This window comes from Fukomys damarensis, unplaced genomic scaffold (assembly GCF_012274545.1).
Source record: "Fukomys damarensis isolate Sample0158 unplaced genomic scaffold, DMR_v1.0_HiC HiC_scaffold_32, whole genome shotgun sequence".
Lineage (NCBI taxonomy): Eukaryota > Metazoa > Chordata > Mammalia > Rodentia > Bathyergidae > Fukomys > Fukomys damarensis.
In genome coordinates this window covers 23414884-23441131 of record NW_022900944.1, presented here as the reverse complement: position 1 = coordinate 23441131, position 26248 = coordinate 23414884, and the positions used below count along the sequence as shown (strand labels likewise).

General features: G+C 40.2%; 1 protein-coding gene across 2 annotated transcripts in view; it reads left to right on the top strand.

Moving 5' to 3' along the window:
* The window catches only part of Csnk2a2 (casein kinase 2 alpha 2), a 40928-nt gene extending 19240 nt beyond the window's left edge, over positions 1–21688 (top strand). The window contains exons 5-12 of one of the 2 annotated variants that reach the window (XM_033757965.1): positions 5101–5160; positions 9604–9687; positions 10483–10593; positions 10964–11065; positions 11591–11691; positions 12551–12699; positions 14391–14484; positions 20146–21688. In XM_033757965.1, coding sequence (XP_033613856.1) covers positions 5101–5160; positions 9604–9687; positions 10483–10593; positions 10964–11065; positions 11591–11691; positions 12551–12699; positions 14391–14467 — 684 coding nt within the window. In that variant the 3' untranslated portion in view covers positions 14468–14484; positions 20146–21688. Of the gene's footprint in view, positions 1–5100; positions 5161–9603; positions 9688–10482; positions 10594–10963; positions 11066–11590; positions 11692–12550; positions 12700–14390; positions 16662–20145 lie in introns of those variants that run through there. The other variant, XM_010617192.1, reaches the window with a different exon arrangement.
* The last annotated feature ends 4560 nt before the right edge of the window (positions 21689–26248 follow it).

Sequence of the window (26248 nt, the reverse complement as noted above, 5' to 3'; positions counted from 1 at the left end):
CTTTTTTAAAAAAAAAAAAAAAAAAAAAAATTTACGTCTACTGAAAATTGTAACACATCAATATCCAAAATCGCCCAGGTTTACTTTTACTAGTGGTTAATATTTTGGCACATTTGCAGCTACTTCTCTATCTCCCCTTCCTCTTTTTTGCTGAATCATTTTAAAGTAAATTGCAAACATCACACTTCACTCCTCAGTATGCTAGCACTGCGAGTAAGTCATTTTCCTACATGATACGGTTAGCACATCTAAGAAATTTAATATTTATGCTATAATACCATCTAATATAAAATCTATATTCAAACATTTCCCAATTATTAATTTCCCAGTATTGTCTGTTAGAGCTATATGTTTGAATGTTTGGTTCAGGATCTATTTGGGTTTTTAAGAAATTCTTCTTATATGCTGGATATTATGGTTCACACCTGTAATTGCAGCTCCTGCAGCTGCTAAAGCTAGAGAACTGTGAATTCAGACTCAGTCTGGGCAACACAGCCAGACCATAACCATAGTAAGACAATAGAAAACATTCTTTTTCTTTTATTGTTAATTCCTAATTTGATTACAGAAAACCTGATCAGTACAAGTTGAGCATCCCTAAGCCAAAAATCCAAAATCTGAAATATTCACTATTTCAAAAGTTTTTGAGAACGAATGTGGCACTGCAGTAGAAAATTGAAACTACATCATGAATCTTTGTTTCATGTACACAATTAAAATGTTGTATAACATAACCTTCAGAGGTAGGTGTAGTAGCACATGCCTGTAATCCCAGCTCTTGGGTAGCTGAGACAGGAGGATTACCATGAGTTTGAGGCCAGCCTATGCTACATAGTGAGTTTAAGGTCAGCCTGAACTACATAGCAAGATCCTGTCTCAAAAAACAAAAAAATAATTAAACCTACAGGATGCATGTGAAGCATTCATTACTTTATTCATAAGTAAATATTATAAAAATATTTGTATTTCTGGATATCGTAGACTAAGTTGTGTATATGAAAGGACTGAAAAAATAGGAAATCCCAAATGCTTCTCATAAGGGATACTCAAGCTATATAATGTTCATTATTTGGAATTTCTTATAAAGTTTGTCATATGATTTTAATGCCTGTCATTTTTTATCCCACACTTGTTAGTTTAGTTCAGATCTCCTTCGGCCTCACTAATTTTTTTCCTTGTATTTAGTGTATGGGAAAGGTACTGGTTTGATCAGTTTCTACTCAAAACCATCAGTTAACATTGCATATATATCATAGTTATAATTTTTTTAAAAAATAATGACACTTAGAATGAAATCAGAACTTCAAAATGAGTGAGCAAAAGCCAACCTCTAAGAGTTAGAATGAATAGTTGTGCTCCTAAATCAAAATTGTCCCAAGGGAGAAAGTGGTTCTGTTGAGACACGTTTTTCAGTTTTCTATGCTTTTGGAACAATATAAAAATGAATAGACCCAAAGAAAGCATCGTTTGAACAGTTTAAAGATTGATAAGACACTCTGAATGGGCTTGCTTCTAAGAAGATGACATATGCACACTGATATTTAGAGACTTTCTGAATTACTCACATTGTGGTAGACCTGAGCTAACTGATCCTATGAGGCCCTTTTTTTTTTTTTTTGGCGGTGTGCCTGGGAGGCAGGCACGGCACCACTGAGCTAAATCCCCAGCCCCTCCATGAGGCTTTGTTAATTATTAGAGTTTAAGTTCAGTTTCCTCATTCAGGGGAATAAATGTACTGCAATTATATGTAGGTCATTAACATTATTTTCTCTTTTCTTTGTAAGTCTTTAAGAAAATAAGTGATGTTTTTAGGTGATTGGTTCTAACATTTATTTGCTTGGATAGCCATTCTAGAAATGTTGACCTTGGCTTTAATCTTGATCTTGGGGATTACAAATTAGCAATATCTGAACTGGGGACTCTGGCATTAAAACACTACATTCATTTGCACTTTATAACCTTATCCCCCCACTTTTTTTTTCCTCTGCTTGAGGAACCTGAGCTTTCTGGACCTCATAGACTGAGCTGTGTATAGGAGAGGATGTGTGCACTCTGTGTCCTGGTCACAAGTCTTCCTGTATGGCAGGCAGTGGGGAGTGGGCCTTGAGGTCACTTCATGAAAATGTGAGCAAAGCTAACTTCCTAAAACATTTTGCAGTTGCTTGTTTAATGATGTTCTCAACAAAGCTACAGAGAAAGTATGGTTTTTATTGGGTTTCCCTTTCTGATTTGTTGTGGACTCAGAAGTTTCTTGTAAGACAGTGTTGTGTTTTGTTCCATTGACTGGTGAGCATCATAAAAACATGTGTAGACAGAAGACCACCATCCTTGACATGGAGTAGATACACTGTTCTGTTGTTTAAGAGCTTAGAATATGGTTGAGTTCTATGTGGTGAAAACAGGTGTACTACCTAGTGGTACAGTAGACCCTTGCCATCTTGGGAGATGTAGATAGTTCAGAGATCTTGAATCACCAAACTGGTAGCCTCCACCAACCCCAATTCCCCCCGTGTATCTTGAGAACTCTGGGTCACTGCTAGTGTCCAAGTGAGGAATGTTAACTGTGCAGGCATGGTTGTTCTCAGTATCCTGTGAATACCTCACATGGCAAATGGCCTGGGGCCCTGGAGAAGGTAGAGGCGAGCTTCTGCTCTCTAGAAAATGAATGAGAAGGGATAAATTTACCATTACAGGTTAAGGGGAAGGGATGCTAGAGAGGGAAGATTAGTGGCAGCAGACACAGGCTCATGTAGTCAGAGAAGAGAATCTTGGGGATTGTGTGGGGATCAGAGCTACGAAAGTCATAGGAGGCCAGGCTGAATCTGAATTTTAGGCCCAGGAGACTAAATGTTGTAGATGTAATTTGGTGTCCTCTCACTCAGAGCTCCTGCAGAGGGAGGATGAATGGCAGCCAGTCATCTAGAACTTTGTAATATATAAAGTCCAAGCAGTGTTATAAAGCTGGCGTCTTTTGTATTAAATAAAAGTGATACTGGTTGGAATAGCTAGAAATACTATGTTGGCTGTCCAAGGACATTTATTTTTATGCCTTACACTGTTTACAAAGATGCTTGGTATGGATACCATGTGATACGAAAGGGAAACCTTTTGCAAATGAAAATTTGAATAAAATAGCTTATATTGGTTTTCTGGAAATAAAATATCCCAGCCCTCTTAGGTCAGAGAATTTGATCTTTTCTCTTTCACAGGCCATTGACTTGATGTTTAGTTTAGCATAGTCTCTGCAAGTGATCTCCTTAATACCTAAGATGGTATCTTCAGCCTACATCTGTGTATCCTGGGTGTTGGTTGTGGCCGAATGCTGGCTAAAGAAGGCTGCCTTGCCAGAGCAGAGCTTGGAGGATAAAAACCCAGGGTTGGTTGTTAGGGAGTTGAAGCTCTCTTGAGCAGAAGTAGTATTTGTGCCTCTGTGCTTCAGTATATTTCAGCCCCAACCAGGATCTTCCCCAGCACTGGGATGCCTTCAAGACACTGCAGTGTACTGGCCTTTGCATTTCAGTTCCCTGCCATGCCTGAGCTGGTAGCCATTCTGAAGTACATGAAACCACGTATTTTTTAAAAATTAAGTTTATTGGTACATTTTAAGCATATAATACAGTTACATTCATCATTGTACCTTTACATGATGTATCTTGGTTCTTATTTTTTTCCTGTTCCCCAGCCCTCCTTTCAACCCTTCCACCTCTCCATATTTACAGAGACTGTTTCTATTTTTTTCTTTTTCTTGTATTGAAACCACATATTCTTAGCTGGAAAGGAGGACCAGGGATTTAGCTCAGTGGCACTTTGCCTGCCTCAAAAGCACAAGGTCCTGAGTTCGATCCGTGGTACCACAAAGAAAAGAAAAACAAAAAGCTGGAGAGGAGAGTCCCTCACTTTCTGAAAGAGGCAGTGAAAAGAAGAAATGTAACCTCTACACTTATACATGGAACAACTTTTAATTAGCTTCTTCCATATCATTTTTACAGATACAAAAAATATGTGTGATTTTTGTTTCCTGCTTTACATAGACACATTGTACACACTGTTCAGTGCTCCTAAGTTTCCCTATGCTGCTTGAGTCTTTCTTCCAATAGAGAAAAAGATGTTTTAGTAATTATATAGAAAGTGCTGCCTAGATTGATGGGGAGAGAGATTTACTTTGAGTTGATTGAATATCAAAGATAGTTGTATAGTTTTTGACAAGGATTTGTCATGCTTTTAATGAACCTTGTAATCTGATTGTTAGAAATTGATTTTAACTCTCAATGGGTGGGTCTTTCGATTATCAGTAATGAAAGTTTTTATTTGTACATCATTTTGGCCTGTGATCACTTTTGGCATCCCTGTCTTTTCTTCTTTCCCCTACTGTTTTTTTTTCCCCCCCTAAAACATGAGTTAATGCCTAGGAAATTTTTTCCAGATTGTAATTGGTTTGGTGAGCAGAAGGCATAGGTTTTTGGAAAGTCACCTTTCTTTCACAAACAGCCTGGTTATCTTAATGCTGTACTACATCAGCCGAGGGACCATGCTGTCCACTCAGCACTCATTTCTCCAGAATATACTACAGTGCTGCAGTGGGGTTGGTTTATTTGATGTGCAGCAAGAATATGAGGACATTGGAAAATTTAGACTTCACATTAATGTAATTGTGGTTATTAAAGTTATGGAGCATCAGTGTGGTTTCACATGCCTGTAATCCCAGCACTTGGGAGGCTGAGGCAAGAGGATCGCTGTGAGTTTGAGGCCAGCCTCGGTTGCATAGTGAGTTGAAGGCCCGTGTGGACTACATATTGAGACCCTGTCTCAAAAAATCCTGAATACAGACACTTATGGAACATTAAATAGGAAAGATCCAAGATGGCTTAAATATTTTCTTCCTGTGGAATGAATGAGTGAATGAATAAGTAAACTTATTTATCCTTTCTTCTGAAAATTAAAATGTTAGACTCCTCATATTTACCGTTTTATTCCAGATCAGGTGGTAAAAAGCCATGAGATTCCTTTGTAACTTAAGGACTAAGTTTACAGAGAATGGCTGACACTTAGGATGACAAGATGCAAAGAGTATAACTTTTTGTTTTCTGAAATCTGTTTCAGCAACTCTACCAGATCCTGACAGACTTTGATATCCGATTTTATATGTATGAACTACTTAAAGTAAGTAGCATTCATAAGCAGTGCACTTTTTTCAGACTTATTCATTATAGTTCTTGAAAGGACAAAGTGAACACGAACAAAATATTTTCTGATACCCAAACAATTTAGTGAGACTTACTTTATTTATGTTGAGGCCTCCATTGTGGGAGGTCACATGGAAATTTCCTGGTAGAATTGGGAAGGGTGGCCAATTCAAGTGGTACTAGAGTTTTTATACCAGAGATTAGAACCTGTCATAACCCTTGGATTTTCTTTTTTGCTACTTAATCATACTTTAAGTTTTCTCTATATAACAAATGACCCAGACTTAGTGACTTTTAAAAAGTGATTTGTTGTTTCTCATGGTTTCATCAGTTGGCTGGGTGATTCTTTAGATCTGAGCCAACCTGACTCTGACAGGATAGTCCAGGATGGCCTCATTAACATATCAGTGATCTGAGCTGGGACAGTTGAGTTCTCATCTTCCAGGAGGTTTGTCCAGGCTACTTCCCATGGTTGTGTCTCAGGTTCCTAGCAGCAAGATGGGCAAACCTCAGTACATAGGCACTTTTCAATCCTCTGTCTGTGTTATGCTTGCTAGTGTCCTGTTGGCCAAAGCAAATCATGGAGAAGCCTGGCTTCCAGGAGTATAGAAATAGGCCCTAGGTTTTGATAGAAAAGTCACATTTATGGGAATGGCAGGCATTTACAGTTCTTCTTTTTTTTCCTATCTTTCAACATCCCCTTCTTGAATGAGTGTATCTGTTCTTATCTTCTAGTCACAACTAGTTAATGCAGAGAGAACTAAGTGGGTGGACCTTCTAAATGACTTATTAATCCCTTAGCATTATGAAATTTTGAAGCATTACTGAATATGAAGTATTGAGCAATACTTTAGTCTGTCTAGGTTAATTCAAAGAATTCTAAAAAAAAAGATTTATAAAATGGTATAAACCAGTGGATTCTAGCATTTTAGGGTCATGGGTCACTAAGAACCCAATGAAAGGTATGAATTCCTTTACCCAAAATGCATAAATATTGCATGAAATTTGGGAGGTAGGACTTGAATCTCAATTTAAGAATCTCTGAAATATAGTTGAAAAAGATCATTATTTAAGAAAATTGCCAAAATGAGGTTTTCATGGGGTTGTGAAGAGTTATTTGAACAAAATACCAAATTGAATCAAGGATAGGAATGTACTATGAAATGAATATTTCCTCATGTGAGTGCCTGCACAAACCATGTTATTAGAGAAAGCTAACGTGGTGGATTTAAGGATTCACTCTGTGTCTACTGATCTTGTTAGTAAGATCAGAAAGATGGAGATGGAACTTAACTGAACCCACTTTTTTCCTTGTGCACTCCAGACTACAAATGAAGCCTTGGCATGGAAAGAGGTTTGCAGTGCTATATCCTGTGAACTTTCTTAGTGGTCTTTCCAGAAACTCTATGCTGCAGGGCATAATAGCTGAGACAGGATGGTTGCCACAAGTTCAAGACCAGCCTGAGCTACATAGCAAGACCCTGCCTCAGAAAAAAAAGAGAAAGAAGAAAACTCCATGCAGTCACCCCATGAGAGCTAAGTCCAGCATTGAGATTTTGCAGTTTTTAGCTAGTACCAGCTAGCTAAATTTTTATAACCTGACACATTGATCCTTCAATAAAGACATCTCAGTAATGCAGATCTGCACAGGCTTGTCATGCAGATATCATTCAATGCCTGGTGTCCATCCTGCTTCATAGTAGCACTAGTAGGCAGAAAGAGCATATTTCTTCCTGCTAATAAGGCTCAGAATCCAGATAAAACTGGAAAAATTTCTTTTATGCTTAATAGTCAGAAACTGTACCAGATTTTATAGCTGAAGTAATTCACCATGTGAATTATTTAAAACCATGTCAGTAACTCCACAGGGAATCTGACTAGTGAATCAGCAAAAGAATTAATTACCTTACAGTGTTTATTCAGCCTTTGCTTTCATCACTATTTTTCACATCCCAGGCATTGTGGTTCTAATTAATTTATTCCTCTGGCAAAGACGAGGCAAAGTAACAGAATCAACATTGTTAAATTTTCTCTTTAGGAAAAATAAAGGAGTAGGGAAGAGGAAATACTTAACTTTATTGAAAACGTAGAAGTAGCTGAGGCTGAGGGCCCCAGTGTGAATGACTTCAGTGACTCCTAAGGCTTGTGGCAGGGTAATCTGATTCAGATTTGGGGAGGTTTCATACAGCACTGTCACCAAGGCACTTTGGAATGTTGCTATAACAGTTATAAAACAAAGGAAGTGAATAAATCTTTAGTGTGCATAACTTTGGATTTTATATATGTAAAACCTTTGCTCACATTTATGTAGCACTACATTATCCAATGCAGTAGCTGATTCCCATTTGGAAGCTATTTTAATTATATAAAAAAATTCAGTTCCTTAGTCACATTAGTCACATTTCAAGTATTCAGTGGCTACTGTGGCTTATGTGGCTGGTGGTCACCATACTGTGCAGTGCAAGTATAGACTTTCTGCATTGCTGCAGAACATTCTGTTAAACAGGTCCAAGAGTGTGATGAACATCAGAGATTGTTCTCTCGGCACCCTCACTTCAGTATTCCCTCCTCTGGAAATTACATTCTTATGTATGTTTCCGCAGTTTAGTATTGACTGTTTTTGATCTTCAAATAAAAAGCATTATACATTGTATGTTCTTTGGTGTTTGGGAAAAACAAAATTTGATACAGACCAAAGGAGCTCAGTCCTGGAGTGCTGAACCTTGAAATCATTCTCTGGCTTATATATTCCTTCAGTGGAAACATGCTGTGTACAGTTCCTTCCTACTTTAATTCAGGTTTTACCAAATCAAGTCAAACTTGTTTCTCTGGGGACAAGCATATGGCAATATCTGCAACCTTTTTGTGTGTTTGTTTGTTATAACTGGAGGGGCACTGCCGATATCTAGTGGATGGAGGCCAGGAAGTCTGTTAATTATTCTCCAATGCATAAAATTGCATACAAAGTATTATCTGGCCCAAACTGTCAGCAATGCCATGGTTGTAGAAAACTCTACCAAGAGCACTCGGTGCTATGTGTGTAGTAGGTTCCATGTGATTATGGGCTACTGTCATTACTTGAGAAATGTGTCATTGACCTCATGTAACTTTCAAGCACATTTAAAAACAAGCCAAAGATACTAACTTTGAAATTTATTCAAGTAATTGTGTTATGAAAGGAAGACTTAACAGTAGATTTTACACTTAAAAAACCATAGCCCAAATACTATAAAAAGTGAAAGATTAAACAAAGATCAATATTTCTCCCAAAACAGTGTAGACTGTCCAATAAACACAGGAAAAGATGCTCAACTTCATCAAACACAATAAAAAATTGAGCAATGACAAGTGTTAGAATGTGGAGAAACTGGAACCCTAAGATGTTGCTGGTGGGACTGTGAAATGGTACAGCCTTTGAAAATAGGCAGTTCTTTAAAAAATTGAACTTAACAACCTAGCACCTATGCTACTAGGAATCTAACCAAGAGAAATGAAAACATATATCCCTCAAGATTTGTGCTTGAATATTCATAGCAGCATTGTTCTCAAAAGCCAAAAGTAGAAGTAATCCAAAATCCCTTCAACTAGAATACCATATCCATAAAATGGGATGCTATGGAATAAGAAAAAAGCAGCATGAATGAATCTTGAAAACATGCTGAATGAAAGAGGATAGATGAAGTATTGTACCTGTATGATGTCATTTTATGAATGTCCAGAAAAGACAAATCCATAGCAACAGATAGCAAATCAGTGGTTGGAAATGGTTGGAAGTGGGGAGTGAGTGCAGAGAAATTTAAGGGAAATTTGGGGGGTGGTGTGGAAAAGTTAATACTAGACTGGTGAGTTGTGCAGCTCTCTATAACTTTACTAAAAATCATTCACTTCCATACTTAAGACTCTCATCTGCATACTGATTATCTTATGAGAAGTGACTTTCTCCCTTAGAGCAATAACAGTGATACTTCTGAAAGGCCACCTACCTCAGGAATTATATTTAAGGAAAAACTAATGCTTTTTAATATACAAAGCCCACATGGCTCACTTGTCTGAAAGACCAGTCATGTCGAAAGACGTGTTTGAGTGTCATTCTTCATGTCCACGTGAATTCTGGCTTGTCCTTTGAATCATGAGAGGTGACTCCAGTGAGGGGCTTAAATCTGATTTTTCATTCTTCTCTTTTTAAGGAAACCTTCAACATAGCCTTCGGTAGCCCCCTTTCTACAAGCTGCCAGCCATGGTGTGCACAGAGAGCAAGGGGCACCTTCCGAAGCATTTTTCCCCCACTTATCTTACTGGCAAGCTGCCCCTTGGGAGACTTCATTCAAGTCAAGGTGTCACAAATAATAAGAATGTGGGGCTTGCGTTGAGGGGTGGTAGAGGGTTTGCTTACTTTTCTCTGTGCTTTCTTACCTACTAGGCTCTGGATTACTGCCACAGCAAGGGAATCATGCACAGGGATGTGAAACCTCACAATGTCATGATAGATCACCAACAAAAAAAGGTACCATTTTGGCCAGGCAGTAACAAGCCTTTGTTAGAAAGCTTAGAGCTGGCCTAACAGCCATCTGTTACCAAGGTGGTTTCTTCGGCAGAATTGTTAGTTTTATTTCCCCAGTCTCCATTGTTGGTTTCTGCAAGGAAAATGAACAGATGACCCTACCTATAGTCATTTGTTTTATTTTGATCTTAATTTTCCCAAGGGCCTCAGAAAGAAACTACAGCTGGTGGTTTCTGCTTCACTTAATGACCCTTACACCAATCTGCCTGGTCTGAAAAGTACAATTGGGTCTCTCCTAATTTTGATATCCAACTCTGGTTGTCCCTAATTGGTAAGTAAATGAATCAGCTAGTATTAGGTTAATGACAAGCTAGAGCAGTGCATCAGTCCTGGTGTTATACCCTTTTAGTTATACCTGAAGCTTAGGTAGAAAAAAAAAATTTAAGTTTTATTGATAGATAAACCAAGATAATTTAAAAAACATTCTGAGTACTCTGTTCCAGAAATGCCCTCTGATACAGTTGCTGAAAGTTGTGTGGTTTTTTTTTTTGTTTGTTTTGTTTTGTTTTGTTTTTGGTATCGGGGATCAAACTGGGATCCTTGCACTCTCTTGAGAGGCAGGCAGCGGCACCACTGAGCTAATCCCTGGCCCTGAAAGTGTAATTTTTTAAAACAGTATATCTGCTCCCATTTTTTGTGTGGCCATATATAATTGTTACCAGAAATGTGATGTGGCCTTGTCCTAGGCACAGGAATTTAAAACACTCCTTTCACGTGTTTTTTCCTTCCTACTTGTAGTTGCGTCTGATAGATTGGGGCTTAGCAGAGTTCTATCATCCTGCTCAGGAGTACAATGTTCGTGTAGCCTCGAGGTACTTCAAGGGACCAGAGCTCCTTGTGGACTATCAGGTGAACTTGGTAGAAAAGGCATTCTGGGGTTTTTTTGTACTTCCTTAGGGCTCTTCCTGGCTGGTATGTTTACTTAGTTTGGATAAATTCAAAACCCAATCATTCTTCTACCCTAGAATACTAATTGCAGATTTTTCTCAGCTACTTTGTTTTGGTGGGCAGGGTGGCTTTTAATTCTAAAATATCTACAGAGGACAAATGAAGACTAGAAACTCAGAAAAAAATGGGTTTCTGGCCTAGGGGAATGTAGCTCAAGTCATAGGACCCTTGATTAGCATGTGCCAAACCCTGGGTTTGATCCCAAGCACCATAAAAAAAGAAAGAAAAATGTGTTTCTAACACCCTAGACTGATTGCCCTTATTTCCTCAGATGTATGATTACAGCTTGGACATGTGGAGTTTGGGCTGTATGTTAGCAAGCATGATCTTTCGAAAGGAACCCTTTTTCCATGGGCAGGACAACTATGACCAGGTGAGAAAATACTATCTAGCTCTTACTTATTTAGAGATGATTGCCAAGAAAATAGAATATTTAGAAGGGCATACTCCCCTTGAGCCACTCAATGTCTCTTACTGTCTGTACATAAGCTTTTCTTTAAGGAAAATATTTTTGCAGAATTTTTGTCTGATTATGAGGTCCCCAAAGATACAGAGACAGAGAAAACAATGTATGCTTAACCTCCAAAGTGACTCTGTAAGGAAGTCAGGCTCTTCGTTGTCTGATAAAACTAGATTCTAATCATTAGATTGTGACCATAATTGTTAGCTTTAAGAAGATTATTGTCCTAGCTTATGTTAGCCTATTAAAGGCAGTTTGAAATTTTTTATTCATGTGAACTTCAATGTCCATGAATATCTTTCCCCATCCTAGACTTGGATCTCCATCTTGTCCCTGGATACTGGGTGGTGTGGAGTCTCCTGATTCCCTGGTCCAGTGTCCTCAGGCTCACAATGACTTCTGTGCTCAGTAATTTGGTCAGTTTGTCTTGTGTTTCAGCTTGTTCGCATTGCCAAGGTTCTGGGTACAGACGAGCTGTATGGCTATCTGAAGAAATATCACATAGACCTAGATCCACACTTCAACGATATCTTGGGACAGTAAGTAAGAGAGAAAGAAAGAGAGTTTTGCTTTACCTCATTTCAGAAGTGGAAGATTAGCCAAAATCACTTTCTTACCTCTTTCTAGTCATATCAGAATTGAAATATCCTTTTTCTTTATGTGATTTTCTTTAATTTATTGTGAGATACTTAGACATTATTTACAGCTATCTTCTAGTCATTTTACTGCTGTCTGAGATAACTTGTTTAATCAATAGAAAATAGAAAATAAAAGTTTTGGTATAGCATATACTTATTTTCATGGAAAATCTTTGAAGGCTGTTCTTTGAATAAGAAATTAATAGTTTCTTGTTCTCTGTAATGGGTCTCTTACCTGTAAGGTTAACAAGTATGAAGGTATATTGAATTTTCAGGTACAGTTCCATAGTGTTAAAAGTAAATGGTTGGCTGACAGTTTTCAAGTATTTTTAAAGAAACCACCATGTTTCTGAGGCCAGCCCTCCAAATATATCTGCTGACCAACAAAATTACTCAGGCACCATCGTGCTTCACCCAGAACTGACAGAAAGCCTGAGGCATAAAAAAGTAATCCAGAAAGATGCCACAGATTGTAAGTCAGCTATAGATATTTTAACTAATTCTGTTTATCTGATCAAGAGTACAGTTTTTTATGGGCTGGGGATTTAGCTCAGTGGTACTGTGCCTGCCTCACAAGCACAAGGTCCTGAGTTTGATCGCCGGTTCTCCCCCCCGCAAAAAAGTGCATTTTTTTTCTTAGGATGCTATAACTGTGTGGGTAGGGTGGGTACCAATTAGAATGATACAATCAGTGCAGTATTCTAAGAGGATTCTTACTGGATTTAGTTTCACAATATTAATGCTTTACTTTTTTTCTCAGGCATTCAAGGAAACGCTGGGAAAACTTCATCCATAGTGAAAACAGACACCTTGTCAGCCCTGAGGCCCTAGATCTTCTGGACAAACTTCTGCGATATGACCATCAACAAAGACTGACTGCCAAAGAGGCCATGGAACACCCATACTTCTGTGAGTCTCCAGGACTGTTTTCAAGGGGTGTATTTATTAAAAGAGTAGAAATCATTTGTGCTTTATTTTTAAAGCCTGTCAAAAGAATTCTAGATATCTTGGATTTGACCGTATTCATTTTAAACCATTGAGACAACATTGAAGATCAAATTATTTCTTTTTCTTTTGTCCCATTATTGAGAAACCCAGAAGTATTCTGTCCCTCAGCTACATCCTCTGCCCTTTTTATTTATTATTTTAATTTTGAGACAAGATCTTTGTAAGTCTTCTGGGCTGGCCTTAAACTCATCAAACTCCTACTTTAACCTCCTGAGTAGCTGGGATGACAGGTGTGTCACCCAGCACAAATCAGTTTCTTGATCCCCAAAGGTGTTTGCTTATTCGTCAAGTGTAGCTCCCTTAGATTCAATCTGTTTGACCACTCCTGTCACCCTGAGCTCATAAATTATGAAAATTTAAATTGTGTTTTCAAATGTATACATTTGTGTGGCAACATAGTCAAAGATTATTTCTTTCAAAAACAAAGCTAATTGATTAACAGTAGATAACCATATTATTTTTTTAAAGAAGGCAGTAAATAGGCATTTGAGGGCAGAAGACCAGGAAAGACCTGAGTGGGATTCACCTGGACCACTTAAGATATCTCAGAAGTGTATATGTGGTATGCATTCATTCTCTCTGCTTGCTTGTGGTTCTGTGTGCATATAGTTCTTCCCACTGAAGAAAGGTGTTTCAAACACACTTTCCTGATGTGTGAGAAGATTTAATCTGGTCAGGGAGAAAGCTGAAGAATAGGGAGGGTAAGTGACAATCACTTGCCTTAGTTTTACTCTTTGAATCAGTATGAAAACTGTTCTTCCTTCTGTTTGACCAGTGTGCTATCTTTCCCCCTCCTTTTTTCTTCCTCCAGAATTTTAAATCTTGCCTGAAGGTACATTGCTTGGTCTTGAATCTAGGGCCACAGTATGAGGAGACAGCAAATTTAAAAGGTCTTACTCTTCCTTTTGGACCTTAGACAAGTGAAACTTAGACATCCTTTTTCTACTTTATTACACAGATAGCTTTTCTTATCCTTTAGGGTAAATCAGGTTAAGAATACATACTGATGTTTATTACATATAATTTATGATCTGACTACTTTTCTGAATGCACAGCACACTGCAGTTTAAAAAATTTTAAACTGGGCCAGTGGTTCTGCCACCTGCCTCGCAAGCGCAAGGTCCCAAGTTGAATCTCTGGTACCAAAAAAAAATTTTTTTTTCAACTACTGTTGCTTAAAATTAATAAGCTTCTCCTGTCTGGTTTTGTTCACCTTTTCTTCTGAAGTGCTTATTGTTGCACATGCTTGAAAGAAATTAGGGGTTGGCTATGGTGCTGGTATTCAAAAACAATAACATAAAATTAGTGGGAATTTTAAGCAGTGGGAAATTAAGGTTTCTCTGCCTCTCGGCAGTTGAGTCTGCTCTGAGGAAGAAGAGTTAACTACAAGAACAATTCCTTTGGTCTTTTTCCAGTCTCTAGTTTTCACATGATGAGTTCTGTGTTTTCTCCCCCAACCCCACCCCCAGTTGCCCTCTTGACACTGGCTTGCCCTGAGTCTGGGTGTCTGTCTCACTGTGGCAGGATGGGTTTGTCATGGTGTTCTGAGTGATCAGCTCTGACGTGGCAATGCTCATCCTGCTTTCTTGCAGACCCTGTGGTGAAGGAGCAGTCCCAGCCTTGTGCAGAGAATGCTGTACTTTCCAGTGGTCTCACAGCGGCACGATGAAGACTGGAAAGCGACGGGTAATGCGGCATTGATGCTTGCCAATAAAACCAACCACCAAACACAAATCTTGAAGGAAAACTACAGTGTGATAAAAAGAAATTCTAATCATTCCTTCTAAGGCAAAGAAGAGAAAGACCTAAAAGTCTGTCAAAAGAAACTCCCCAGTACTAGTCTCCAGGGAACTGCAGTTGTGCAGTGTGATGATGCATATATATAGTTCAGGATCTAAGGGGACTCTCCATTTGGAATGCATGGGAGATGAGAAACTCGGAGTTGTTGTATATTTTTCATTTAACAGAACACCACTGTTGATTAATCCGTTCGGTCAACAAGCTCTGAATATCTGACTTCCTATCTATTCCATTGTGGTCTGTTTTCCTTTCATGAAAATTCAGGCTCAAGTTTTAGCAAAATGTCAGCAGTCTATACTGACACACCAGCCTCATTTATGAAAAGGATATTAAAAACACAGTAACAGTATTTTTTTTAAGCTCTTTTACAAATTCATGTTTTATGTATTTTTTTATGACATGAGCTCTCCAAGAAATGTACCTCATCTCTGCAGTTTCCCTCTAAATGTTTTCATTTGGGAGCAAACTGCAGTTACTTTCACAAAGTCCTCTTTGCTGTCAGGAGACATCACTTGAAAAATGCAATGAGCAGGTCCATCGGTCTCATCAGAAATATGCTATGTGCATAACTTGGAGCTCACCATAACCTATGTTGATTTGCCTAACCACAGAATCTTGTTGCTGGTGTTTTTTCCTTTAGCCTTTTTTTGGGAGGGGGCAGCCTTCTAAGGAAAACCTCAGCATTTCCCACCACATCCCTTTGTGTGCATCTGTTTTAATGCACTCCTCTGAAACAGCAACCTTTTTATTCACAACCATATCTAAAACTGAAAAGTCAGTTTTCAGGCAGGTCAAAGAGGGAGACAACATCCTATTAGGATTTATTTGGAAAGATTTGCTGGGGGGAAAAGCATCACTACCTGTCTTCCCCCCGTTTTCCCCCATGACAGTCCAGTTGTAATCAGGGTAACAGCATTTTGAGCTTGGTTATGTGATACATGAGAAGGAAAAGATAAGTCTTTTTTCACATGCAGGTACTGATACTGTATGGGCAAGACCATCCCATAACTCCAGCAACTGAGAGAGAAATATACAGGGCACTTGGGGATAAAAGGGGACCTCCTGGGGGCAAGTGTTAAAGTTTTGGATCTGCTGTGCTATCCTTGACATTAACAAAGAAAGCTAGGTTTTATTTTTCAAAAAAGAATAGGGCTGATTTCATTTTAGGGACTGGTCAACAGCATGACTTGCCATTAGTCCCCTACCTGTCATCTACAGAGCCATTGTCACAACTCTGGGGACCTAACATGCCTAGGCTAGAGGTAGAGGTGTCTGCCACCAATCACACATAGGATTTATTAACTATTTAATAATGCCATACATTTTTAAAGGTTAGATTGTTTGAAGCAACTGTTTACATTCCATATTCCAATAAAATCATATTGGTATTGGTAGCAGGTCCTATCTTTAAATGTAGATTCTATTTTTGTTGTTTGGATGGTGGGAACTTAAAATACAAGTGAAACTCTTCTCCTTTTATAAGAGTTGAGTTTATAGATTAAAAATAAGATCCTAAAGCCAGGACATACATTCAGTTATGGTTCTCATATTAATACTGCCTGCCTGCACTATACATTCTGTATCTTGATAATGTATACTTTTTCTACCTGAAAATCAAATATAAGATGTGAATTCTCTGAACCTATATCAATATGTCAGGCAGCAACACTCAGTGTTTCAGATTTTCACAGGTCTTCAAAATGCCCTTATTTAGGCAGCCTGAAGTATTGGTTATCAGGGAGATGTGCCACTGTGTGTCTTTCTTGCTCCCCACCCCCTAAGTCTTCCTTATCACTCTTGGCCTCTTCCCTTCTGCCTTTTGTTTTCTTTCTTTCTTTTTTTATTTTTTATTTTTATTTTTATTTTTTGCTTGTCTGGTCCAAGCAAGAGGAGCCTACTGGAGGGTCTTGGCTGAGCAGTAACCCCACTTCTTTCCCTTGGGTACCCCAGCCATAATAAAAGCATCTAGAAAGGAGTCAGACAGTGAGTCTCCACCCCTCTTCTCTGCCCTTCCTAGCTGACCTGCCAGCCCTTGCGTCTGCAATTGCATCTGTGACACAGCAGTAATTCTTTTGTAAGCATACAGTTTACTTTCATGGCACCTATACTTTTACCTCTCTTCATGCCTTAGACTTGGGTTTAAAGTGCTTGCTCCTTTCTGGGTCTGGACTTGGCACCTAGACCGTTCTTTCCCAAACTGAAGTAGTCTAGTCCAGACCTTTTCTTTTACCTGTCTCTTAAGTCCATTTTGTGTCCAAATGGACCTTTCTCCCCTGAAATTGTAAAATGTTTACCTGGATTAGGAGATGGTCTTGGGAAGTTCCTAAGGACCATGTATAAATGTGTGTGTGCACGTACATGCGTGTGTGTAGGAGTGGGAGTGTAGCCTTACATTTAGACTAAACTATGGTAAATTTACCTACCCAATATCCTTTTCAGTTAGCATATTCATTCTTAAACTCATCTCAGTAATTTGCATTTGTTTGCTTCATACCTTATAACAGGTTAAAAGTGCCTATGACAAGGACTTAATTATTTCCTAAAGAAAAGCAAAAAACATTGGGGAACAGGGTCGTGTTACACTGTCATCTCAGGTACTGCCTGTGTTCAGGAACATAGACCTGCTAGGGTGTGCTGAGTCCAGATCCATGTATCATTGTTGGCAGCCACGTGTGTGCATAACTGCAAGGTTGCCTCAGCTGAGAAATCCCATGGTGAGAGCGATACTAATGAAGCACTAAGTAACATTCCCTCCAGGGCTTGGTGGCAGCCCACTTTCTCCAGGTTCCTGTCAGCTGACCTTGTTACTATCCTATCCCTGTGGGCAGCTGGGTGGGAGAGAAGCCTTTGAGTACATAGTGTGGAGCAGGTGCTCCTGGGGCTATTTACCAATTGCTGAAGTGCCTGTGCCATTCGTGAGGCACTGGGACAGTCTGTAGCACAGCACTGCTCCAGGATTAGGGCTTGTGTAGTCCCTTGTAGAGGAAAGTACTCTCATCCGACTGACAATAGGAGACTGAAGAGCTCGGAACCCTGGGGGCTTGGAGAGAGTGGCTGGGAGAGGGGCAGCTAAAAGAAAAGGAACCAAGGAAAATGACCTAAAGGTAGATGTTGAGGAGGAAGCGTACTTCTTGAGAGTATGATAGGAGCAGACACTTAAGTTCCTGTTCCAGAGTGTGCTCTGGGGAGGACACTGCCCCCTGGCTTGGGTGCTGTGACCCTTTGAAAGGTGGTGCTCTCGAGTCAGGTGCTGAGTCCCAGAGAGAGCTGGTGCTGAGTGTCTCACAGTCTGTGCCTACTCAGGGAAATGGCTTAGGTTCTCCCAGGTGCTGTGTAGATGTGCATGGAAGCAGAGCTGCTTTGGGAGACAAACTTGGAAGAATTTTTATATATGCATTGAAATAAATCTAAAAGAGCCTAGTTAACAGTTTCCTTTATTGCTAGTTCAGATTTAAAGGTTTGTTTAGAAATCTGTGTTACTGTGTGAGGATCCACAGGGAAGAACAGAATTCTCTCCTGCAGATAAACGAGTGGATAATAGATGATGAGAGTAAAAGCCAAAGTTTAGATGAAAACACTGAAAGCAAAAGCAGGGTCCTCATGAGCACACAATAAGCCCTAGTTTGTCAGTGAACTTAATAAATTGAAACTGAATGTCCCACCTTTAAAAACTAACCCCACAGTGGGGGTAGCTGGGAGGGGAGGTGGCAAGAATACATCTGCCAAGTAAACCAGTAATAACATGCTTTTAAGCTCTATGAATGTGTAATAAAACACCCCCAAACAGGTATTACGGAGACTGGGGGAAGAAAGATGTGATGGGATTATACAGGTGATGCATACTTTTTGTCAAGACTCAATGTGCTACAAATGTGATACTTAACCCTGAACTGCATGTATTGGGGATTGTTTTAAAAAAAAAAAAAAAAAAAAAAAAAAAAAAAAAAAAAAAAAAAAAAAAAAAAAAAAAAAAAAAAAAAAAAAAAAAAAAAAAAAAAAAAAAAAAAAAAAAAAAAAAAAAAAAAAAAAAAAAAAAAAAAAAAAAAAAAAAAAAAAAAAACTGAATCAATAAATTAACAGTTTTTCACTTGCTGGCTCTTTTTGGTGTAAATGGTGACTTAAGAATTTGGGACAGAAATCTTGACATCCAGTGGAAAATTCAGATAATCTTCAAGAACCATGGAGCCTTCTGTTTGCAGAAAAGCAACACTGCTTGGGTTATGATCCTTTACAAGTGACTACTTCAGACAGAGTTGACCACCTCTGTGTATCTATCACTGGATGACTGATGTGTGATTCATATGCTGCTGCCCTTAGAGGGAAGAAAAATGCCGTGTTCAACCTTGTTTTTCTAAATAAAAATGTTGACAATACCTAGCCTTCCCAAGTGGGAGATGACCATTGCTATGAGGACCTTAATTTGTATTTCCTGTCTCCTTGGGGAGGGAGAGGGAGGGATGGAGGGAGGGAGAAAAGAGTAAGCTTGAACTGCAAAGATAGGTGTGGTGGTTATAGGTCGTCATGTGAAGACTTTAGCTCAGGTGGGACATGCTTGTTTATGCATTGCACCGCTCAGACACCTGCTTCTTGGGGTTGACCTGTTTTGTTGTATGGCTTTAACCTTGTAGCCCAGTGCTTGGCCTTTGTAAAGACTCCTCCCCACTGCCACTCCTTGCAACATTTTGAGCACCTGAGGGCACATGCTACTGTTTGGCAGGTAGTGTTTTTAGTGGTGTGCTTTTTTGTTCTTTACATGCATTCTGTAGAATTGGACCCTTGGGAATCTGGTGACATTCTTAAAGGCAGATTAATTTAACTTGCACATGTACCCTTTTTCAAATACTATGTGGTAGAACTTTCTTTTCCCAAAGAAACTTTATGAAATGACTGTGACAGCTTCCAGTTGCCAAGTGTTTTCAATATTGTGCTAGTGTTCCAGGAGGGACCCTTGTAGCATTCTGCACCTGGCATCTCGCCAATCACTTTGCCATTCTAAACATGGAAGAAGGAAAGAGGTTTTCAGCCATGAACACCCATAATTCTCTGTTTCCATCAGATAATTAAATATATTTCAGCTGGGCTTGTTGCTCTTTATTAATGGACTCAGCCTTTTTGCTGAATGATACTCAGGCATCTGGTTCTTAGACCCTAAATGTCCTCAGTACAGCAGGTCAGTCTGAAGGGGATCCAGAGTTGGACTGCTGAACCTGTGGCCTGGCTTGTATAGAAGTGTCACAGGGCTTCAAGACTATCCACCTGGATCCAAGGGAGAGGCCTCTAACGCTGTCCAGAGTGTTCCTGTTCTCTCCAGAAGGCTGGACTAGAGGTTGCCTCGGTTGTGGTAAGAGAGCAGGGAGAGGCTACTCTTTCAAAGCAGAAGTTGTGTGGCAGTCCTCACTAGGTATCCCCAGAGTGGCATGGGAAGGCAGCCTGGCATTCTAGCCCCGGCCCTCTTCAAGAGAAGGAAGCCCCGCACAGGCAGAGGCCAGCCCCTCCCTGGCTCAGATTGATTAATGCCGTCTTTCCCCTCCTCCCATCTCTCCCCAGGTCTGTTGCGGTTCTTCCCACTTTTCCATAAGCAGAACAAGAACCAAATCAAACGTCTTAACGTGTGTAGAGAGATCACGTTCCGTGAGCAGACAAAATGGTGGCAGGTTTGGCGAGCACGAACTAGACCAACTGAAGGGCAGCCCACCACCGTGTATCAAACCTCACTTCCGAATGTAAAAGGTTCACATGCCTTTGGCTTCCTGTTGACTTCCTCCTGACCCAGAAAGCATGGGAAATGTGAAGGGTATGCAAATGGTTGTTGGTTACTGTTGCTCCCCGCGCCCCTTGATTCATCCGTGGCCGTCTGTTTTTCCAGCGAACCACGTTGATTAGCTGACCAGACTCCAGTGGGGGACGGGGCAATATATAGCATGACGGGCAGTTACATATTATTTTAAAAGTATATATTATTGAATAAAAGGTTTTAAAAGAAATGTATGGAGAGTTTTCAGTATGGAAGGGACCATTAAGCGAGTACTGTGGCCACAGGACTGAGTGACCCAGAAGCGCACTTGTGCCAGGTTCTAACCAGAAGAAAGTGGATGAGGAGGGCCACTTGGAATCTCTGCAGAGAGGAGACGTGTAGAGGTGGAGAGGGAGCCATCCTGGGAGTGGGGCAAACCTTGGAGAGTCCAAGTACTCAGTGGGCTGGAGAATGGCTTAGTCACGTGTCCACCATGAACCCCTGTTCCAAATCGGGTAAGTGGCCCAGCAGTTGAAGAGGATAAACACCACTTCTAGTAAGCTCAGGAGAGATTCCCACTCTTTACTGTCCCTTTGCTTATGTTGCAACATTTCATTCCATTTGCTAATGCTGCCCCTCAACACCCTCTTCTGAGCACTGTCCTGGAGGCCCGTGGAGTCTGCTGACCTGCAGCAGGGGAGGGGTCGGGTCCATGGGCTGATTCTGATCACATTCTGATGCTCCTGGAAACTGGAAAGAAGAGTGGCTGCCGTGGAAGCAACACTTGTATTTCTTGAAACAAACAAAACCAGCTTTACAGATGAGGCTTTACCAGCTCTCTCAGTCCTCACCTCCCAGGAACGCTGTCCAGGGGAAGTGAAACTGGCAACCACCATCTGTCGGTCACCTGACCATGCCTCTGGCCCCTTACCAGTGTCCTCCATTGCCTGTGCAGAAGTTGGGCAGATCCGGGCGCCCTGCTAGCTGCCTGGGGCTCCAGCCTGATCTCCACGAAGGCCACCTGCCCTCCACAGCACTCCTCTCTGCTCCTTGTTCTGAAGGGGGTGAACTGAAGCATGGTGCTCAAGAGTCGAAGTGATTGTGGGGAAAAGCAAAGAGGCCCCTTTCCAGGCCACTGTGACAGCATACTGTCCTTTGAAGCAGCTTCTGTTGGATCCAAGTAGTTCCTCGGGTGCGGGAGTTTAAAACTGCATACCATGGACACCAGCAAATAAGGACCTGGCCACCAACAAAAGATTACATAAGGCCAACGGGCCTGAGCAGATGGACTTAGTACTCTCTGGCTCCACCACCAACCTAGCTTTCTCAAGCTATCTCTCTTGTGGAGCTCTAACTCAAGGCCTTGCAGATTTCTTTCGACAACGGGCCTGCATATGGACTTAGTACTCTCTGGCTCCACCACCAACCTAGCTTTCTCAAGCTATCTCTCTTGTGGAGCTCTAACTCAAGGCCTTGCAGATTTCTTTCGGTCTTCCAGCACTCTGATTATGGCATCAGAGTACCTCGTTAGTATGTGTGAGCTTATCTACACAGCATGAATGTGTTACCTCTGTGTGAACCTGTTGGGCTGTAAGTCCTTTCCAAAGGTATCTGAACAGACTCACAGAGGACAGGCCTGGGAATTCTTGATGTCCTGGAGAAATTGGAATGCTAGCTTCGTCCTCAGTTTCCCCTCCTGCTTTTTATCCATGGCTCTCCTTAATGTTCCAGTGTGGAAGTCTTTTTTAGAAACCTCTGAAATGTATCAAATAATCTTGGGTTTTGTGAATGATTGTGATTGGGCTGGAGAGTGGTTGTTAGAAAGGGAAGGAAAAACTTTTTGCTTAGGTTATTTTGTCTTTGACAGCAGGGGACAAGAGCCTGCTAACCCAAGAATGAGCTAGTTCATCCACAGCATGCTTGGAGATTCAGTGTCAGTGTCTTCCCACAGTCCTGTTCATGTTTTGGTATTTTAATATTTACTGCATTTTCCTCATGACAAAAGTAATATACCCAGCTCCCTCCTTTTTGTTGTTGTTGTTCTACTAAGGGTTGAACCCAAGGCCTTTGCATTGTTACTTCTCCAACCCTTTAAAGAAAAAAAATTTTGAGACAAAATCTAAGTTACCCAGGCTGAACTGAAACTTGTAATCATCCTGCCTCAGCCTTCCAGAGTATTCTGATTACAGGAATATGCCACCACACCCAGCTAGTAACATGTCCTTGTGGTTAAAAAAAAAAAAAAAAAAAAAATTTAAAGCTAATAAGGAAAGCCCATACATATACCACAACTCACAAAAGCTGCCTTTCTTTGGAAGTAACTTGTTAAAATTTGGTGCAGGGCTAGGCATTTAGCTCAGTGATTCCGCCACCTGCTTTGCAAGCACAAGACAAGGTCCTGAGTCTGATTCCTGGTACCAAAAAAAAAAAAAAGTGTATATCCTCCCATTTTTTTCTTAAGCATTTGCTAATCTTTTAAAATTATAGTGATTTTCATGGAAATGGAAATATAATCAGAGTATATGTTCCTTTTCTGAAACTTGTGTTTTCACTTAATTGTGAAAATCTTACTATGTTAGCATACACTGTATGGATCTACCTCACCCCTTTTCATGGCTGCATGATACTCCACTGTGTGGTGTCCCACAGTTGAAGCAATTCCTTCTTGACAGACTCTGGGATGTTTCTGTTTTTTCCAGTATTGCTGCAGTGAACATCTGTACATACATTTTTGGACCGAATGTACACGTGATAAAATCTTTAAAAAGAATTACTGTGTCACATGACTTTTTTTTTTTTAAACAAAGGTCATTGTTATAATCTTGAGAAAGCAGTCTTCCATCCTTCCCCATACCAGTGCAGGATGGATTCACAGTGACATCAGTCTGGGGATTCTTACAGGGCTCTGTCAGGCGTTTGGGTCATGGTGTCCAGGGTCTATGAGCTTCCCAAAGGCCTATAGAAATGTGTGAGACCTAAAAAAAAAAAAAGTGATGGCTCTAAAAAAATTGAAAATAAAACTTAATTAATGGAATTACATGTCAAAATGTACAATGCTGTGAACTTCATTCATTGTTAAAGTCAATATTTGCTTTTTAAAGTTTTTTTCTCATGATAATTAGTGAAAAATCAGACTACCATAAAAGCAAACAAATTCTAAAGATTCAAAAAATACAGGAAAAACATTAAAGATGGAAAGTGGTTATGTTTTGTTGTGTTTGAAATGCTGTGGGAAAGCCTTCAAAAGTAAGCCTACAGAGGGTCAGTAAATGCTTTAAAATAGCGATAGAGGGCCAAGTGGTGGGATTGACAAGCAGCCTCTTCAGAACATCATTCTTTAGGTTTTTGAAATATTGTGCTTCTCTGATACACTGTGCCAAGGGTAGAAACCAGGCATAAAAGGCTACATACTGAATGATCTGTTTCTAGGACATCCTGGAAAAGGCAGACCTAGGGATGGAGAGCAGATCCATGATTGCCTGGGGTTAAGGATGAGCATACGATGATTCTGGGGGTGCTGCAGTTCTATGGCCTGAATGTGGGGATAGTTATATGACTTTATGCCTTTATCAAAACTACACCAAAACTAGTATGTTTTTAAAAATTAAAAATAACAGTCATGGGCAGGGACTCAGCAGACTCCGGTTTGGACTTATCTCGAAGATTAGCAGGAAGCAAATTCAGCTACCCGCCACAGCCCCTGCTACAGATAAGGCTGTGGCCTGCCTCGGAGGGAACTGTTGGGACCAGGTCCTGATCCTGCATCTGCCCGCTGAAGATGCCAGGTGTTCAGGGCTCTCTTTCATCCTTGCTCTCAGCTGAGGAGAAGCCCTCCTCAGCTCACTGCAGTGCTTCTCCTCACTCTCAGGAGGGAGTGGCAGGGAACAAACCATGTCTCCCAGTGTGTGTTGTACCCCTTGTGTGTCAGCTTCCTGAAGTGCTGTGGGGAGTTTCTAGGCTCAAACTGACATGAACAGCTGCCGTCCCTGGATGTTAGCATTTGACCAGGGCATCTGTGCACTGAAAGGGACACTTATGGTTACTGATGTTTTAAAATAATGCCTTGGTTTTAATAAAGCTATACATGAAAAAATCTAATTTGTGTCTTTAAGATCGATTTATAAATCTTGTTTTTTATTTATTGGTTTTTTTGAGACAGGATTTTGCTAAGTTCCCCAGGCTAGTTTCAAATTCAGAGCAATCCTCCTGCCTCAGCCTTTTTTTTTTTTTTTTTTTTTTTTGTACCGGGATTCAGCTAGGATCTTGCGCTTGTGAGGCAGGCGTACCACTGAGCTAAATCCCCTGCCCTGCCTTAGCCTTCCTAATGCTGGGATTACAGGGATGTGCCACCATGTCCAGCTACAGATCTTATTTCTTTAGCAACAAACAAGTTGATCTTATGCATAAATATGAAAAGTTTTGCTTAATCTTTGACCCACGGCCAATTAGCTCAATACTTAATGGGTTAAACATTAAAAGTTGCTTACACACAATCTAGTTACCTTAGACATTTCAAACTCAGTCACATATTCAGTGTTTGATTTGCACAAACACTTCCATTAGTAATATGAAAAAATTTAAATCTGGTGGAATCTCCCTAAGCATTCAAATACTAAGAAAAAAAACTAAATTCATAAACTTAATGAAATATTTTAACATTCAAGGTTTATGAATTTTCTTTACAGACATTGTAAAATTAAAGTCTTATCTAATTTCAATTTTCTTTAAGCATTTCAAATTAACTTAAAACATCACATCCTATAATTCTCTTGGTCGTTGTAAATATTTCAAATATATCAACAATATATTTAGAAACATTTCTCACTGAGTGTGGTGGTGCACACCTATACTCCCAGCACTTGGGAGGCCGAGGCAGGAGGATCACCTTGAGTTTGAGACCAGCCTGGACTACATAGTTCAAGGCTTAAAAAAAAAAAACCCAAAATTTCTCAATTTGACACAGATCACTGCCATCCTGGGTTTGTTTTACTTACCATAATCTGTGTGTTCTGACATCCCACCAAGGCCACAATGCTCTGCCTCAGCCCAGGACTGCTAGTCAGATTCAACACTAGATACAGACTGGGTACCATTTCCATGATATTCTACCCCAAAGTAAGCCCCTCACTGCAGGAATGAGAGTTCCAGGACTGCCCATATCTGCACATTCCCATGATACTTTATCTCTTGTGTAGATTTAATTGCCTGATTTGCATCAATTGACCTGCACCCACTGCCTGCACTGCAGTCTCTCTACTGCCTTCTTGGAATCTGCTTCCTTTTTCTATCCTTTCAGTGTGACAACATACTAATTGTGTAAGTCACTGACAGCAGCCACTTATTAGCAAAGTTTCTCGTAGGGTTTTTTCCTACATGCATTTGTGTTGAAGGGAATACAATGCAAGGAATGATAGTATTTAATGTGTAGATCTGTGAGAGACATGGTTTGGGGTTAATTTGGTCCACCATCACCTTTGAAAGAAAGGGAAATGTCTGTGGTGACCATTTAGCTCTCCACACATTCATTCATTCATTCATTCATGTATTCGGTGCCTACTACAATGGTGGGTGTTGTGCTAAGTCCTGGGACACAGGCACTGAGGAAGTGGCAGTCGGTACCTACAGGGAGCACCACAAAAACAAGCCACAGGAGCAACCCTGGTAATGTGGAAGGCAGAGAGCTATAGGATTCACTGACGTGGGCTGTAAGAAGAAGAGCTCAGGCTGACTCCTCATTCTTGATTTGAGTGAGAGTTAAATTGGTATTTACTACAATAGGCAGGTCCTGGGAAGAAGGTCTGGGCAAGGGATACCGGGAGACAGTGAAATGGAAAGCTCTGTTTTGGACGTGCTAAGATCAAAATGCTCATTTGGAAGACTGAGGCAAGAGGATCACAAATTCAAGGCCCCCCCACC